We start from the raw sequence: 18,898 nt of genomic DNA, 5'->3' as shown, positions 1-18,898 counted from the left end.
TCAAAAGCGTCCGAGGTGGAGGTCAAGGTTATGGCGTGGTTCATCGCGCGGTGCGGAGGGTCCTCTCGCGTCCTGTCCCAGCGCAGGCCGCAGTGCATCTGTCCTCTTAGAATTAGGCTTTAACATTAGGAAATAAAATTGCTTGGAAAGCAGAAGCTTAACCTACGGAATGAAAGAACCCCTGCTAAAAATAAGAATTTTGTTTGATGAAGAGGTCAGGAAACTTGAAGAGACATTTTATAGTAATGGTAATTATAAAAAAGAGGTAATTATAAAAATGCAGGGTTTTTTTTTTATTTTTAATAAGCAACCACAAGCACATTTTTCCTATTTCAACATAAAACTTGGATTTTCCTTCTGTCATAGAGCTCCATAGTTTGAACATCCAGTAAGTTAACAAGATCATCCCTTTTTAATGTTTTTAAAACTCAGTAATCTTCCACTGCTGCTTCACTGTGGTTCCAATACAAGCAGGACATGAAAATCGTCAGTACAAGAGATTCAAAGAGCGGTATAAAACGAGGTCCTTTTCTTGCCTAAATCTTTCAGTTTTGTAAGCCCATTTACAAAGTCTTTTTCTGAAAACTACCTTCAAGTGCAAGTTTAATACACAGCTTGTAAAAGGTTTCTTCATAGTAGAATTAAAGACCTGTTTGCCAGTCCTCAGTTCCAGAAATAACTTTAGTAAACCTGAGCTTTTGTGGAAGTTTAGAATTTGTATTTTTAAAATCTGTTTCTCTTCTGTAGCTGTAGAATAAATGCTATTCCAAAATGTCCTTTTTCAGTCTAAGGCCTCAGAAATAACTACTGCATTTAGTTTCTCTTGAGGTAGAATAGAATAGAACGGTTCACTTGGAAGGGAAGTACGGCGATCATCTCGTCCAACAGTATGTTTTTATGGCATAAAAGAAAAAAAGTTATGCCTACTGTATGACTTCACTCAAATATAATTCAGACACTGTATTGCAAATTCTGGTTGAATGCAGACGCCACAATTGTCAGTTAAGTCACATATGTAAAATATAATTATGGAAAATGGGATCCTAAAAATTGACTTCCAAAACCAAAAGACTCCCACTTGATTCAAGGAGAACCTCTACTAATTTTCTGTAAGAGGTGGTTGGATCTTCAGCATTAAGAAGTGAAGGAGAACAGGATTTTCTGGTTCTGAGGTTTGGGTCAATTCCATTTTTTACAGATTATGCTTTGCAATCACTGAGAGAGAGGCCTTTCCCTGAGGTCAATGGGCGTGAGCTGTCTGGCACATATATTCACATGGATCTTCTCTAATAATCACTAATATTACGGTTAACCTCAAAAATGAGGTCAGAATCATTCAGGGAACCATATTATATCAGCCAGAACACAAAGATGACAAAAGGAACTTGTTACCTACTCCAAGATAACTATTTAATCGAGATTTTCTTTTCTAAAATAAAATGAACTATGTACAGCTAATGAAATGCTATTGTTTAAAGGTAATAGTTGTAATCTAGTAAAAAAAGTTCCTATAAAAGATTTCAGCCTTCAATATACTAAAGGTTGATTTGAGAAGTTTGGTCCAATAATGAGCAAAAGCATACTGTAATAATAAAAGAAATATCCATGAGGATGTTTGAAAGTATGTCCATGAAGATATGGGATAGGAAATAGAACGCAATAGTTTTAAGATCAAATGGATAATTCATTAGCACCAAATGAACAATAATTAACTCCAGTGTCTTAGAAGAGCTGGTCACACCCATGGTCTTGACAGGTGGTAAATCTGGACCCAAATTACCATCACAGGAAGTCTCAGCAGAAAAATCAATGGCATAAAGTTAGAAAAATATTGCTTTTAAAATCTGGTAAAGGTTTCTCTAGGGTATCACGGAAGAAAGGAAGGAGTTGGCCGTTCAGTTTAAAAGAAAAAGCGTTCAAATTTTTTTTACACTGCAAAGATTATCCTTCAACTCTCAAAGTTGACAAAAAGAGATTAAAAACCTCAAAAGCATCAGTGTCTGTATTTGTCCGAAAGTTCAAGTCTCTGTAGGAATGCTACATTTAACATAATGTTTATTTTAGAAGATACGGAGTTGTTTGATGAATTGTATCAGTCAATCAGTACATGATGTGTAAGTTCCTTTAACTAGTTTTCATCCCCGCATCTTGAATACCCAGAGGAAACTTCTTTTCTTCTGGAAGTAAGTCTTGAAGTAAATTGTCCTCGTTTTCCACTGAGATCTGAATTTCAGTTTCTTTTTTCAAGGGGTTTTCTTCTTTTGAAAGGGGAATTTCTTCCCCTGTTGGGGAATAATAGGGAGCGTTTCCATACTCCATGCTAGTTGAACTACTCTGTTCTGGGAACGGGGAACTGCAATCTGGACCACATACTTTAACAATACAAGTCACATTCACCTGCGTTCCTCCGTTACCAGAATGTTCTGTCAAATAAACAGAAAACACATTAAACATGGAAGAGTGAAACCCACAATAGGACAGTTGGATTCTTTATCCAGTTCTTTGACTTAAAATAGACACTAAGTATCTTCTGGCTTCACTTAATTTAGGTAAACGGGTGGAATTGGTTCTGTAACGTTTTAGGGTTTTTTTTGGTGTACCATGAAATCTGCATTCATTCCAGAAATAAAAAGGCCATAAAAATGAATACAGAGCCCTGGATCACAGCCAACTCCCTACCCCTCTGTTGCCATTTCAGGTGCTTTTGACAATGTTCTTTTCTTTATGCTCCCTTTGGCCCTTACTCCCGCTCACAGGAAAGTGCCTACCATCACACCCATCCTGTACGCTGCAAATAACATTTTGAGCACACTCTCTTTACTGTCTCAGGCTTAAAACAAACACTTTTTCTTTTCAAAAGTTACTCTCTCTGATCAACGTGCGTCTGATGTTTTATCCTGCCATTTAAACTTCTGCTAAAAAGACTTACAGTTGATAATCAAATTTCAAGAGGTTCTGGATCATTCTGGTACCTTCTTACCTGAACTTGCAGAGTTGTGTCTGTCTCCAGTGTGAAGCTTACAACCTTCTGCAGCTGAATGCTGCTGATGAAATCCTTCTGTTTCTTTCTTATCGTTTTTCTTGTTACTTACTACACTGACTCTTGCAGATCCAGTTGGATTATTCAGGGAGCTACTGCTGGACCCAGAAGTTCCCAAGAGATGCTGTTCCTCCTGTTCAGAACTGCTGGTGTTTTGCGATCCTGTATTTCTGACTTTTTTGTCACACTGCTTTTCTGTAGGGGAAAAAGGCTGGAACATTTGCAGAGAAATGCAAAACATTAATCTTTTTAAAAAACACTAACAAAGTACTGGTGAATACTTGGGCAGGTAAAGAAACCACTGATAACTGCCATTTGCATAGTGATGACTGTAAGTGAAATTCACCCAGCTGTTGAACAGGCATTCAACAAAATGATCCTGTCTGCGGAAGGCTCCTGCAGTACTTCACTGCTTACCTAGGGAACAAAGGCTCTAAAATCTGGTCTTCTGAACCAGCCCTGTGGTTCATTGCCAATACAGCCTAACATAAAGCACGGCTGGTACATTACGTGGGTTACATAAGGTACATCCTATACTCTGCCTTGGGGACACCCCCTTCTCACTCCAGTTGTCTTTCTGCTGTGCAGTTTTCTTCTACGTGTCATTAGATAAGACTGCATGATTTATATATAACTTAAAGAAATGGAAAAGATGGAAAGGAAGGAGTGACACTCACTGAATCTGCTTCTGTAGTTGGTGGAGAATATAGAAGGGCTGCAAGTGAGGAAAGACAGTTGATTAGCACCCAAATTTGTTTCAGTCGCAAAAGCTGCTCTCTTAACTAGCCTGATCGATATCCTCTGCCCCTGGAATAAACTCCAAATGTACATTTATTACACACTGTTTGAAAATGTTGAAAGCTATATTGTAAAGGCAACTTAAATTTAACCAGCAAGCAAAGGGGACCTCTGCATGAATTAATAATTTTTCTTGTATAGTGTCAGTGAGAAAAGGTATTGATGACAATAAACTGTGGTCGTGACTGTTTAATGATAACATTTGAGAATGTCTAATATTTAAATGATGATGTGCAAAATATTTAACAAGCTCCAGTAGGAGCACAACTGCTGCACAGTTGTCCAGCTCCACTAGGATGCTCTATGTTTAGAGAATTACCTAAATCTGAGGAAAAACGAGAGATTTGAATGGGACATTTGCCTCACCATATTCATGTATTGAGATTAATTTCACCCCATTTGATTTAATAAAGATACTTTTACTCTAAATACACATGGAATTCCTGGAGCACTTTTTTAATTCTATTTTTCTGTAGCAATAAAGCTTATGTGATCAAGGTCATTTCCATGAGTTTTCTCTTAGTCTCTCTTCTATTGACCTTTGAACCTTTTTGCCAGTTTCACCCCAATGTAACAGAGGAACGGTGTCAAAAGCTCCTCAGGGTTTCGTGAAACTTTTGGTTGCCAGATAGTGAGGGAGAAACCTGTAAATCATCGCCTTGTCCCCTTGAAAAAAAATAAACTCATACATTATTAGACACCAAAGAATCTCCAGATTAGTGATACTTCATCATATCCAGCCATGAGAAAATCTTCAAAGAGAACTAGCTTCTTTGAAGACACTAAGGTCAGTCAACCACTAGGCTCAAAGTAGTAGGAAATAAGGTGACACACTTTCCAATATTTACAGATCTGCTTGTTTTCACTTCATGAACCTTACCTTTTTTTTTGGAGACTAAGCAACACCCCAAAATAGTTATTATTAGGATCAATAACAATGGCCCTGCTACTGATCCTGAAAATAAATAAAAAAGATAAGTTATTTAGCAGGTTGATCTGACAAAGGATCTAATTAGAAAGAAGTAGTTTTGTAGTTTCTGTCCATGGCTACAAAAGCTAAATTTACAAGTATCAGTTGTGTCTGACATTCACATTAAATGCCTCTGTTGTTGGATACCAAGGTCTCATTTCAGTCTTCACCACTTCATAAAACTGAATTTTCCTGTCCTGAAAAGTGAGGACAGACTTTTGGCCTCAGTCACAAAAGATACCTCTCTAGGCTGGCAACAGTTGGTTAAATACAAGGCCAGGCAGCCCAGAATGCTCCTAAACATATGTGCCTTCTGGATAGGCCGTGAACAGGAGAGAACACACCCTCAGTTGTGAGCACTGTAAAGGCTTCCTGCTCGGGAAAGGCTGCCAGAAGTCTCCCAAGACCTCTCACCAGGAGGTTTAAAAAGTCAAGCTTACCTCGGTCCAGAATCTAAGATACGACCCTTTCTACCAGCGCCTTCATAGTAGCGATTCTCAGGAAATGCCTCGTATCGTCTACTTTGGGGCTTTTTAGGAATAATTCCAGAATTACAAGGACTGTAGCATGCACTGGGGTAGCGCAGATGCACAGGTAAATTATGCAACTCGCTACAAGCAGTGTCATATTGAGTTCAGCTGTTGTGAGGTTCTGCTTGGGTACAGGTAATTGGTCTTGGAAAGAAACTGAGAACTAAATGTAATCTTGCTTCCTACCAGACAAAAAGGACTTTAAATGAGTGAATAGCTCACCGATGATGTGAGACATGTCAGGTACAGAGTTTGAAATGACAGGTCGAGTTACTATTTCAGGTTTGTTAGAAGCCGAGTTTTGGGTCAGGAGCAGGTTCAAAATAGTGTAAGGTAGAACCGTGGGAGCTGCTGTTCCTGAGTTGCTGCAAACAGTGTCATTGATGCTGTTTCCAGGAACAGCCACTGATTTACAACTGCAAGAAACAAAGAGAAGTTAGGAAAGAAAGCGGCCCTGTGCACAGTTAAGGTTGCTATTAGACAGGAACACCGGCTTACACTGTATGTGGTACACAGCTGGTATCGTAAGATTCCTCATGTGAAAAAGTGCCAGGAGGACAAGGTTTACATTCTGTATCTGTGCTATCTGTCCCTTTAAACAAATACAAAAACTCCAGTTAGTCATCTAGCGAGAAACAAGAAGGAATAATCAAGGTCTGCGGTACAGATCCTGGAGGTAATACAGAGGTGGTACAAAAAATACAGTATTTAACTGTCACAGAACAGATTAATTGGAAACACCCAACCCAAACATAAATTGGCTTAGTTTGGTGCCCTTGATAGTCAGTCTTTTTCAAATACTGCAAAAACCCACCAAAAAGATTAAAATGTGGTACTGCAGAGCTGAGTTTTTTCACCCATCCTCGACGGGCTGACCACCTTCCAGTCTGTTGGAGTTCTGTATCTTTTCAAATTATTCTTAATTTCTTAAAAATATTCAGTGTTCCACCTCTTTGAATATTATTTATCATCTTAAGACAGCTACATTATCATTACATATCATAATTATAATACATTATCATTACATATGACTACATGCATATACATCATCATTAGTGGTGAAATTCATCATCTAATAAAGACAGATTAATGCCGCAAGACAGCAGAATTTATTTACCATTATTTACCATAACCAAAACGCAACCTGAAGTCCTGCTTCAAGGATTTAAGCAGGAATTAAGTGGTCTTGAATCTGAGTCACTTGTATGGAAGAAAGCACATGGTAGAGCGAAACACAGGAAGATTAAGTTGGATTGGGGAACATTATGATGTAGGGTAGTAGCAGATTGCAAAATGTTGTCCTATTGGATATGCCTCTTGCGAGTACTATTGGCCTAGTTACTGCCTACTTGCTAAGATAATGGTTGCACTAAATGCATAACTGTAGGGAATTAAAAGACAATATTCCTGTAATTTACTGAGTTGGAGGCAGATTCAGAAATATTTATGGACTATTAAATTCAAAAAATAACCCTCTTCATACAGTAAAACTCTTTTGTGTGTAGAGTGTTCAGAATTAAATTACCTCTTCTGGAAACTCGATAACCTTTTCCACATTTTTTATGCACTTTACATATTTTGCAGTTCTCGAATAATTTTGAAATGCAGTACTCATTGGGTGGGCAGCTACAGATTCTGTCCTGTGATTCAGTACACGTTTGATTCTGCACAAATCCTGTTTTAAAACAAGAATAAAGCAATATGTCATTATAAACATTCAAAATCACAGCCTGGAATGTTTCAAGTGAATGTGAAGTGATTTTCACATACCACAATCTGAAGACCATTTTGCAGCTTCTGGCTGGCATACCATGATAAAACAAATATGTTATATGCTCTAACATCTACATTTTCAGAAGAATTTCTTTCTTCTCTCTAGGAAAGAAGTTTGCATCTGTAGAATTCACTCTTGAAACTCTGTACCTGCAGTTGCGTTGTATCGTATTGTAACCATAAACATGCACATTTGTGTTACCTGTGCTCATCCCTGCAGTCTGTGGGGGCCATACTAAGGTCTGTAGCCTACACAGATCATGCAACTGTACTGAAAGTAATCAGAGACCTTACTACAGACATTTTCATACTGTAATTAACAAGCTTTGTAGGATTATCTATTTGGATGAGACCAAAGGTCCTTTGAACAACTTCGACTCTATCCTTAAAACTTACTTGCCAGTGAGTCAAGCTGATAATTTTCTATACAGGTTTCCATTAGAAACGATGGGCAACAGTGTGACTGAATTTGTTAATGCACCTGATCTATTAGGCTGACGTACGGATGTGGGTACAACGTACTACTTTATATACTGTTAAGCGGCTTTAATGAACTGAACCAGCATGCTCGCACTGACTATGCTGCTTTGCAAAAGAAATTAAAACAAAATAGGAATATCACAACTGGTGTTTGCTGTTGTCAGTTCCACAGACAAACCGAGAAATGACTGGATGCTGGAAATATAATTATCCATTTACCCCTGTGCAAGTCGGGTCTCAAGCTCCCTTGCCTGGAGAGTATAAGCAGGGTTATTCTACTGATGACATTTGTACCTATTTTAGTGACGCAGTGCCTTAGTTTCCAAGAATATAAGATTGGTGTCACATTTTTAGGACTTAAAAAAAAGGGGGGGGGGCAGGGCCCCCTGCAAGACATTTCCCTGATTCTTTTCCCCAAATCTTACGAGTACCAAAAGCATGAGAATGGGACTATACAAGCGATAGACAAAACCTCCTGGTTCCCTTAGGAGAAAAGACTAGGTTAAACCAAGCCCACTCATTGCGCAGGCTGTTAAAGTCACGTATGCCCCTTTACTCAAGCCTACCTTTCCTGCAGGGTGGTGAGCAGGCAAAGCACTGAGGAGACTGATTCCAGATTGCTGTATACGTGTTAGGGCTACAGGGACTGCACTTTGTGTCCACACTGTGACTGCAGCTCTGTGTCTTATATTGACCTATTTTAAAAAAACAACCAACAAACAAAACCAAAACAAACTAACAAACCCAAAAAACAGAGGACGCATCTATTGAAAAACATCGCTAGGTATTGTTTATGGTAAGTTTCATTCTTAGCTATAGAAACCTCTTCCCTTCGGTGCCACTATCAGATTGGTAACGTATACCAAACAAGTATTGATTTAAAGGAGGAATACCATGTATATACAGGGAAACTCCGATTTCTTTTATGTTATTCATGTTTGACCTCTTCTCCTACATTCAGTTCAGTGAATTCCAGACATGTTCAAAACAAGGTGGCCTCAGTCCTGAGCAAAACCACTCAGCATATACCTAGGTGCAGCTACCAGAGTACACAGAACAAACTTTTTATCCTCCTAGACGCTGCTTTGTGGTGAAACACGAGATGGTGTTTCATGTTGAAAGTCAGGCATGATGTGTCTGGGTGAGGCCCTTTCTACCTTTACAAGCAGCACGTGAAGAAAGCATAATACTGTATTACCACAAACAGACCTGAATTAGAACTTCACCACTTGTCGCTACTGAAGGGACACGAGCTCACTCTTTTTCCTTCATCTCTTCAGCCAGCCCTAACTTCGTCACCCAGCCCTAACAGCTCAAAGCAATGAGTTTCTGAAGCTAGTGGCATTCCAGACAAAATCAAAAGCTACCAAAGGTAGTTTCTGCAATGCTTCTCACCAACAACAGAGTCCAGTGCAGTGAGGGGAATAAATACATATGAGCTCCAACACATCCATTTCGGAGAAAGGAAAACATCTCATTTGCCATTTCCCCCTTGCTTGAACAGAGGAAGAAGATAACAGTCAATGTCTCATATCCTGTACAGAAATACCCTGGAAAATACACTCAGAAAGCAGGAGTAACACTGAGAAAGCCTTTGAAGCTCTTTGGAGAATCTCTGTTCTCTGAAAGAAGGGGCTCTGGAGGTGAGGCATAGGAATTATTTCCCAATACTTTGTCTTTCCATGTACTTACTTCTGCCTCCTACATCCTGCTAATGATTTAGGCTTCAATTTTTGATAAATGGTGGTAAAAAAATTCAAATTTATAATAATAAAAAATAAAGATTTTAGTCTTCCTACAACTTGTTGCCCAGAATTCGTTATTCTGAAAAATTAAAAATAAGGAGAAAAAGACTGAGCAGTACATACCACAACAGAAAAAGGTTTTACCTATGAATTATCACCTTTCATCCGCTGTGTTTTTAACAAAGGAAGCTTGACAGATCTATCTAGACATTTTCGGTTAATTCAAGCAACTGTGGCTGCTTCAGCATATACTGATTTCCTGCTTCAACTTCCGGATCTCTCTGACAGGAACTCAGCATTTATGGAGACAAATTTTGTTTGCTCAGCACGTAATGAGACAAATAGGCAGTTTTTTGCTGCGTCTAATGTAATAATATAATGACAACTTATTGCAAAACCTCTATTATTAGAATACCCAAACGGCATTACTACTCCAAAAAAACCCCCAAACCCACACACCCACCTTTCTGCAGTCACCCACTTTTGCTCACAAAAGCTCACTAATAATTATCACTGTGTAAGACATGACACCTCAAAGCAGACAGTTTCTGTAGTCTTGTACCCAGTCTCTGACAGTGGTCTGCAGTGGCTCATTTACAGTAAAAGACAATAAAACTCCTTTAATGAGCAATTATAGATTAACCTGTGCAATGGAAAGCCCCTTATATATGTGATATCATCAAAGTACAGAAACTAAGCTCTACCTCATGCTCTGTTTTACAATATATGTGTTATTAGCAGGCTTGGGTCTGACACACTGTCTAATTTTTGGAATTCCATTAGTGAGCTGTTGCTCCCCGGCTAAATGTTGACTTAAAAATACTTTAATCGAAACACCATGCCAAGCTGCGCTTACACGAGCTCAGCAGCCTACCACCCGATAACCCCTCGTAACAGAATCCCAATTCTGACGGACGGTGTGTCTCTTTTGCAGATATTTTTATGGTCACAACACTTTATTGTTGTTCAGCTAGGAGTGCATTATGACAGCAAAAATCCAATGCTCTTCAGATCTATAAATGTACTACGCTCATCTGAAAATCGATTGAATTTGGCTGTGTAAAGTAATAGTTTGAATTATAACCTACCTGGAGGGCACTTGCTGCAACATTTATTAAGTTCTTCTTCATAGAATTCAGTGCTGGGATCTTTGCATTGTGCAGCCTGTGGCGTATAAGGCAGTGCATATTCCTAGAAGAAATTAAAGGAAAATCATGAGTCATAAGTCCATTCTGAGGCTAGAGTAGAGATTCAAAAGAGACAAACACTTAAAGATCCGTGCCGTTAAAACCACCTTCCTTTCCAAGATACTGATGTAGGCCTGATGAAACAGAAAGCAGCAGATGCCAAAAAGCTGAAGGAGAATGCACAGCTTATAAACTACTTGAGACCACTTAGAGGTTCCTCTGTTTTTCAGAGATCTGTCACAATGAACAAAGTGATTTCTCCAGGTTTTATATTCAAAAGAATGCAATGGAACTATGGGATTAGCATCACACCTGGTCCCTACTGCGTCCCCTACACCAAAGGGCTAAGTACCGATTCTCAGTTGCCATGATTCAACCTTTGACAAAACATCAGTGAAACCTAAATTCTTACCTGCGGGTTTGCAGGGAGAAGCATTTTCTGCAAAGCGGCTATGTTAAAATGATACCTTCTTACTTAGTAAGTCTACTCCCTATACAGATTTAGAGCCCTACCTAAAAACTAGAAGATTGACTTTGCTACTCATTAATTCCCTCAGGCCGGTGGAAGAGGGAGCTGTGGGTCTAGCACTATTGCAACGCCTGAAGGAATCTTTCTGTTTTCACCAGCGGGTGCAAAGGACACAGGACACTGTGTCCAATTCTCTATTGCGCTTACGTTCATTATGCCCTGAGTTACACCCATGCAATATCCCGGCAAGATAACCCATCCCTTCAGTCGAGGAACAGGCACTATAGAACTGTCTCACCACAGGAAAGGAAAAAAAGGCCTTTATCATTCCAGACAGTTTGTAATTCCTTTCTGAATGAGAAAGGTCTTGATGTTTTGAAAACGATGTCTCCAGAAAGTGCACTGCTGCTTCTGAAAAGGAGCAAGTGGCTGCAAGACTTAAATAAAAATAAAAAACCTACCTCACGTGGCAGGTTAAATGCATAAGAAACAGTCGTGAAATAGAGTGCCTAATTTTCAGCTCATACCAACCAACACAGATCAGTGACTTCAATGAACAAGTGTCAAAATATTTGAAGACCTGTCATCTGTTTTCAAAGGGAAAAATATACTCACTCTGAAGAAAAAGGCTAACGTTAGGTAGTACAAGCGTAGGAGTTTCCTGCTAGATCAGAAAGATGCTGTTCAAAAAGTACGTGACACTGCTCAATTTTCTGCAGTCTGAAGAGATTGCTCCATATATAATCTACACGCATTTAGAGAAGTACTTTAAAAGTATTATTAAAAAGAGAAATCAAAACAGGAACAAGCTCTTTGGAGGCCGGTAATGAAAATATCCTTCCTCCTTACTGAAAAAACATGTTGATTATCTATTGTGTCTTCACATTACTGACAAAGTAGCCTAACGCTTCCCACTCTCACCAGTTACTTAAAGGGAACCCAACATTTTCTTATGCAGCTTGTTGAAATATTTTACCTCTTATCTAGCCGTGTATCAGAAACAGGATTTCACCCACCTACTCAACGGTCAGTGTCAAAAAGAACCTTTCCTGAGAATGTGAAGGCAGCGAAAGGCCTTCTTGAGTTTCAACGTTCATTCCAGAAAAGAACAAAAGGAAAGCAAACTATTTAAGTAGAAGTTTCGCCACTTTTATTTGAAATGCTGGGAAAGCTGGTAGCACTGACCAGACATCAGGACAACTCTGATCTCTTCTGGTCAGTCAGTTGAGTTAAAGACTCAAAACCAGGGAGACTGGGGATGGGTTCCACCAATACCAGCCCCGTTTTCTCCCAGCCAGATCAATGAGAAAGAGTCAGGTTTCAAACGGAAGAACAAACTTGTAAAGATGCTTTTAACAGGCTAGAAACTGTGTCAGGGTGGGGGAAAATGACGAAAAAAATAAAATAAATCATTCTCCTTCTTAAACACTAGAGCGGGTGAAGTAAGAAATGGACGCTGAACACAAGCTGCATTTTTCAAATTCTGCTCTTTGTTTTTTGATGAGAAGAAAGGCAGTTTTGGAGGAACCATGCTGCAGCCTCAAACATCTCCAAAATCTACGTTGGCACCCATTTTTGCTTTCTAGTTAAGAAGCCTTATTTTAAGGGGGCTTGCACAAGGATTGAAGACTTTGAAGCAAGACCAGGAGGCTGGCTTCAACTTTATCAGTTTCATCATTATTAATGAGAATAATAACCATAATAATTAAAAAAAAAACCCAAGGCTTTTCAGTACCTTCTAGGTTCAGTAATAACTGTTAATGCTGGACTTAGTATTATACTCTGGTAGGATGGGCAACAATAAAGCATACCATTTGCAAATGTGAGCTGACAGTAAAATCCGATGCAGGAGAAGTAAAGGGCTCTGCTTTCAAAAGCTTTTTTTGTTTAAGTTACTTTCTTGTTTATTAAAAGAAGAAAGATTAAGTGCTATCCTCACATTTTTGTAGTCGCTATGATCAGCTTCATTAAAAGAAGCACTTGAGAGTCTTTTTAAAACATAAAACTTCACTGCAAGAGCAGACACGGGGAAAAAAAAGGAAGAAATACAATAAACCACATCACAAATTATCCTGCTGGTGAGGCTTCCTGGCAAAAAACATTCTTATCTCATCCTCTGCATTGTCTGTCGTACAGAGCGCCCTGCCAGTTCAAGACACAGGAAAACCTGTTGGTTGATGGGTTCACTTCTATTTCTCTTAAGTTGTGCTTGAAAGGATACGTCTACTGTCTGATACAATCTCCCTGAAATTTTATCTGATGAGCTGTGGCTCTCAATGACATACAATTACCGATTTCTTGCCAACTGTCCTCAAAGAACATTATGGGAAACTAAAAGGGACTTGTAACTCACTTAGATACAATTTATATACACACATGAGCTCAGCTTTGTTTGCACTGGAAGGAGGCCATAAATTTCAGTAGTTACTTCCAGTGTAAACTAGTTGAATCAAAGCTGTTAAGGCCAGCAGTCAAATCTGCTACTCTGTCAGTGGAAGTGTAGGCATCTTACCAGGTATAAAGCTCTCCTGGATTTCTTGGCTACAAGATGACCCCACTTTTTCCAGCCCTCTCACCAATTTTAAGGTCTGAGGCAGAACAATATTTGTATCTGGCATCCAGATCCATTGGCTACTTTGGGCTGAAAGACTGATGAGCAGGGGCCAGATTCTATTCCACAAACTTTACATTTTGTTACTGTTTGTATCTCTTACTTTGTCTTCTGTTTTTACTGTGATTCAGTGTTCTGCAAGCAGATTGCCTGAAGGAAAACTAAGCTGATGCTGCATCTTTTGTGTTATATCCTTAGAACTTCTCACTTTAGGTGGTAGTGCCTAACGGCAGCAGACTTTTTAGATATTTACGTGAACAAAATGAAGACTTCAGAAGACTTCATTTAATTTATCAGGTACAAGTAGTAGTAAAATGCCTCATTTGTGTTGCAGCAGAGGCACAAACATTATTAAACATGAAATTTAGTCTAGCTCTATGCACATCAGTCAAATTGAGCAATATATTTTGGCACAGAAATGGGTAAACTATGCTTGCCTTTGACTACACAAGTCACTAGGGAGATTTTTGCAATGCCTTTGTGTTAAGCAATAACTAAGAAGTTACACAGAAAAAGTCAGTGACTCGACTCTTTCTCCAGAGTCCCTGCATTGTTTGAATCATTTTCCCAGCTGCACCACAGACTCCCAGCAGAAAGGTGACTTAATGTGTCACTGGAGAGACGTGGGCTAACAGCAGCCTCCGTACCAACAGAGAGGTTAGTACGGATGCTTCTAAATACATATGCAGAAGCGCAACTGCTTCCAGGATTCCCTATATCCTACCCAATGGAAGATCAAACCAGCGGAGGACACACCAGCATCTCATGATTTCAGGCTGGCAGCTCTACCTGTGCTGGGTGGAACAGCGCTAGTGAAGGGAAAGGCTGTCCCCCCCGCAGTCGTACGGAGGCCAGCCCCAACAGAGACCCTCACGTCTGTACCAGAGCTGAGTTTTGTAGTCATGAACTACAAAACAAGATTTGGAGCCAGACTTCCTTCAAATTACAAGGGCTTGGATCCAACAGACCAACCTGGCTCTACCTACTGGTGAGGAAGTGCAGGTCTCAGCTACTCACAGCACGTCACAATGTCATGTGTTCCCTATGTGCTAAATATTAATTATAATAAACATCATTTCCTTCAATTTCTGCCTTACAGTTTGTTCCTGTGTTCTTGGACTTTATGTGTAATTAAATTTAAGTATCTGCAATAATAGACATAAAACATGCTAATACATCAGATGAATACGAGTATATTAATCCATTCACGTAACACTCGTTTTTACTCAAGGAGGCCATTTTAACAAAGATATTTAAGCATATATTTTAATTCTAACTCACATGTCTACATTTTTATTGGTCTCCTTTTCATACAGTTGCGTTCTTCAAACTCAAGCTGTCAAACAAAGGAGTCTGAACAGGAACTACATCTGGCATATAAAGTTCTTTACGCATATGAAACCACAATGAAGTCACCAAGGACTCTGACGCAAAAATCTGTTGCTATGGAAAGGACTTGAGGTAGAGATACCGTTTGCTGAGCTACAAACCTGCTGAAGACAGGAAAAAACAGAATTCTGTTTAAAATATTTAAACTGGTCATTTTACAAAAATAATTCTGTTGAGGATTAGTTATCAAATAACAGCAAGTCCCACCAAAATCAGCTGGAGTTGTATCAGGCTGTACCAACTATACTCAAACCATAAAGCTTCTTATAAAGCTGCTTTCCTGCAAATATCTCTTGAAGATTACGGGTCTGTTATGTGAGTTGTTCTCCCATCCTATATTGTACTTTACTGCTGTAAAGCAGAAGTCCTTGCGTAGCCACAGGCAAACAGATTTACAACTCCACATTCCCTCTCCGTGAGAAAACAGTGTCTTTTTGCTTACTGTTAGGGATTCTACTCCATTGCCACTCACCACCGTAACGTGAAACCATTTTCTCAGAATGAGATGGCAGGAGGCTGTACAGAATATGGAAGCTATTCACAACATGCAAAAGTTATAGAAGCAAGTCAAAGTTTGTAGGAAGACATAGCATATTTTATTACATATGTATTTAGAAAAAACATACACATTTTCAGGAATACCAGCCCTTCCGTTTCAAAACTTCAGGCTTATGTATCTGAAAGTTGGTCTGTTTTCCCAAACGTTGCCCTAATAAAAGATATTCTCCACTAAATCAAGGTCTGATGCTTACAGTAACAGGCACTGTTATGGTAAGTACTCATCAGGCTGATGTACTCATCAGTACTGTATGTACTCATCAGGCTGATAAGCCTTAAGATCTACAGTTTCCCTGTGGAAAGCGAAGATACTCAGGCAAACTAGGGATGAAAGCAACAGGAAAAACGGACCGCAGGCTTGAGAGGCAGGAAGACAGGTTCTATGCTCATCCCGTATCAGAGAAGGGCAGGTGATGAGCAAGTTCCCTAGAAAGGATCAGCAAGTCAGGATTGGCCACATTTGGTTTGACCTTACGTGGAGACATCCTAGAAGATGCACCTACGGGAGACAGGGTGATAACCAATATTGAAAGCAGAGCAGGGAAGGAGAAGCTCTGTGAGCCCTAAGTGTAGAGATGGCAGATGAAGAACCATCCCAAGATGCCCCAGGTGTACCAGCCACAAACACTGCCAGAGGGGATAACTGTCTTCTATCTAGGCCAAATGTCAGGGCTGGAATTCTTCTATTATTTTGAAACAAATTATTTTCTTGGGATGCTGTTGCTTGTATCACAGGTGGCTTTTACAATGCTCTGTTAAGACTTTCGGTCTTCATGAACTTTGATGCAACAACCACAAGTGTGGACATGGAGAACAGCAAAGCTGCAGGTCACCCTCAGCCATCCTAGCTCTGACCATAAAAAGGCAGGGACATCTGAGCAGTCCACTCAGTTTTATTTCAGGATTTTTTCCACAAGATCTCCTTTATGCTCATCCTTTTGCAGTCCAGAGGATGTGTGTGATTACCAACACACCTTCCCTGTACCAGCAGCATCCAGAGGATGACCTTCTCCGCACACATCAGCAACTACACTGCAGAGCACACTGCGCTGCTTCGCAAAGGACAGTTATTCAGGTTTAGGGCTGTTGAGAAAGTTTCCATTAAAAATATCTGGTGACTGCGTTGTTCAAAATGGCAAAAATTATGTTCAGTTCCTGTGAGTAACACAGCGACTGAGGCTAGAAGCTTTCAGATAATTTCAGCTGAATGAGAAAAAACAAGAAATAGCGTCACTTAAGAACTATTGCTTTGCCAGTTTCCCTCCCTCAAAAATAAAATGTTTTCTTTACCTGATCACTTTTTAAAATAGATGTAACAGGTAGATTTTTTTCAGCTCTGTAGCAGACATGGTATTTCTAAAACTACTGGTTTTGTTTTTCTGATGTATATATGGGCTTTTCTTTGGTTTGTCACAATGCAAAAAGTGATGCTGAAAGTTTCCTTTGTGATTTCCGTCATTATGTTTAGGCCATGTTTAGGGTGAGAGGAGCGTTAATTCCTTTCAAATCAATGCCCTTTGTTCAGCAAGAAGCATGACAAAACTTTACACCTAAGTTTTGGTGATAAGGTCTGCTACAATTCTGAGACTCTCCCTTCTTCACCTGCTTTCCCCTACCCACTCCAAGGTGTTCAGTGAATCAGGTTCAAAGTGCTATCACCTTACAAAACAGGGCTGAATTCAAAATGAGTGAGAAGCAGTTAAAAGAATTAATTTAATATATTATCAACCCACTACAGCACCCAGTACTCCTTAAAAGAGCGTTGTTGAATTCTGGCTTCAATATGCATTCTGACATCCTCATTTGGTTTCACTGAACCTTTGTCTTATCAAGGCTAAATTAATATGATTAAATAAACATGTAAATAATATCCACATCCCATGAAAAAGCAATGACCTGGACATCTCAGCAGCATTTCCATATTTATCTTCACAATCCAGGGCATCTTAAAATCAGACAGAAAAATGCTATCAATATACCAGTACAGCATAAAAAAACCGAAGTCAAACAGATCCCATCAAGCTCTTCGGTTTAAACAGTTAAAAGCATTCATTGCCAAATAGTGGTACAGCCGGATATAAAAGCCAACAGTCACAGCTGCATCACATCAGGTCTTAGTAAATTAAAGGGCTTTTCTATGTAAATAGGGAATAGTTTTAGGGATCCAATAGAGCACAACAAGCTCTTCCTGTTTAAACAACGGTGTAAAATACGTAGAGATTTACACTCTGCACTTGCCAGGACGCTCACAGTTTTTGCAAATATTCAAACAAGCCTGAAAAATCAAACGATTAGTCATTGCGTTGGGAAGCCAGGAAATAACGGCAGAGCCAAAGGGAGCAGGAAGGGCTTTAAAACAGTCTAGGAGCGGGACTTGAGGCTCCTGCAGAGATCAGTACGAGCACAGAGAGACAACTCAAGGACTGCAAGCGCAGCAATGGAAGGATGCCCGCTTGCGTTACTCCTTCAAGCATAACGGCGAGCCCATGCCCGCTGGCATTGCACCTTGCACGGCACCGGCTGCGCTCCCGCGCTGCCTCCGCGACCACGGTAGAAGCCGCCCCGCGCCGCCCCGCGGGCCCTCCGCACTCACCCGGCCGCCCGCCGCCTGCAGGAGCGCGGCGAGGAGCGCCCAGCGCGGCCCCATCCCGCTGCAGAGTGCGGCCGGCGGCGGGCGCGGGGCGGGGCGGGGCTGGCGGCGGCCGGGCCCGGCGGGGGGACCCGCCCCGCGGGTGGGACCGCGCCGGGGCGGCGCGGAGCTGCGGGACCTGTCAGCCCCGCCGCCCTTCCCCAGGTCGGGCAGCGGCGGTGCCTGCGGGCCTGATGTTAAACTTACTTCAGGCATCGGAGAAGAGACTCTCGGTGAGACCCCACCTGCAGTACTGTGTCCAGCTCTGGGGCCACCAACACAGGACGTGGACCTGTTGGAGCGGGGCCAGAGGAGGCCCCGGAGATGCTGGGAGGGCTGGAGCCCCTCTGCTGTGGGGACAGGCTGAGAGAGCTGGGGCTGCTCAGCCTGGAGAAGAGAAGGCTCCGGGGAGACCTTCCAGCCCCTGCCAGTCCCTAAAGGGGCTCCAGGAAAGCTGGGGAGGGACTCTGGAGCAGGGAGGGGAGCCATGGGACAAGGGGGAAGGGTTTTACACTGCAAGAGGGGAGATTGAGATGAGAGATTAGGAATACCTAGGAAAGCTCCATCCCTGGAGGTGTTCAAGGCCAGGCTGGACTGGGCTTTGAGCAACCTGGTCTAGTGGGAGGTGTCCCTGCCCAGGGCAGGGGGATTCGAACTAGATGGTCTTCAAGGTCCCTTCCAACTCTAATCATTCTATGATTCTATGTGTAAAGGGTCTC

The 18,898-nt window shown here is 40.9% G+C and overlaps 1 protein-coding gene across 1 annotated transcript; it reads right to left on the bottom strand.

Annotated features, from left to right (window-relative positions):
- Nucleotides 1-278: 278 nt before the first annotated feature.
- LOC141751949 (tumor necrosis factor receptor superfamily member 1B-like) lies at nucleotides 279-18,236 on the bottom strand. The gene is made up of 10 exons (XM_074609624.1): nucleotides 18,144-18,236; nucleotides 10,425-10,527; nucleotides 8,158-8,286; nucleotides 6,864-7,013; nucleotides 5,837-5,930; nucleotides 5,561-5,754; nucleotides 4,719-4,793; nucleotides 3,718-3,755; nucleotides 2,981-3,251; nucleotides 279-2,423 (listed from the first exon to the last, which is right to left on the bottom strand). Exons 1-10 carry the CDS (start codon nucleotides 18,195-18,197, stop codon nucleotides 2,125-2,127), a joined length of 1,407 nt encoding a protein of 468 aa, XP_074465725.1. The 5' UTR covers nucleotides 18,198-18,236; the 3' UTR covers nucleotides 279-2,124.
- Nucleotides 18,237-18,898: the final 662 nt, after the last annotated feature.

This window comes from Larus michahellis, chromosome 16 (assembly GCF_964199755.1).
Source record: "Larus michahellis chromosome 16, bLarMic1.1, whole genome shotgun sequence".
NCBI classification, from domain to species: Eukaryota; Metazoa; Chordata; class Aves; order Charadriiformes; family Laridae; genus Larus; species Larus michahellis.
Note: the sequence above shows the minus strand (reverse complement) of the source record. Positions and strands in the feature narration are given on the sequence as shown.

What these genes read in the sequence shown, in the direction of transcription:
- LOC141751949 (XM_074609624.1), bottom strand. Translation starts at nt 18,197, where the DNA reads ATGGGGCCGCGCTGGGCGCTCCTCGCCGCGCTCCTGCAGGCGGCGGGC. An exon ending in CTCACCACCCTGCAGGAAAG is followed by an intron (nt 7,014 to 8,157) that starts GTAGGCTTGAGT and finishes GTTTTAAAACAG; the next exon opens with GATTTGTGCAGAATCAAACG. An exon ending in ACACAACTCTGCAAGTTCAG is followed by an intron (nt 2,424 to 2,980) that starts GTAAGAAGGTAC and finishes TTTATTTGACAG; the next exon opens with AACATTCTGGTAACGGAGGA.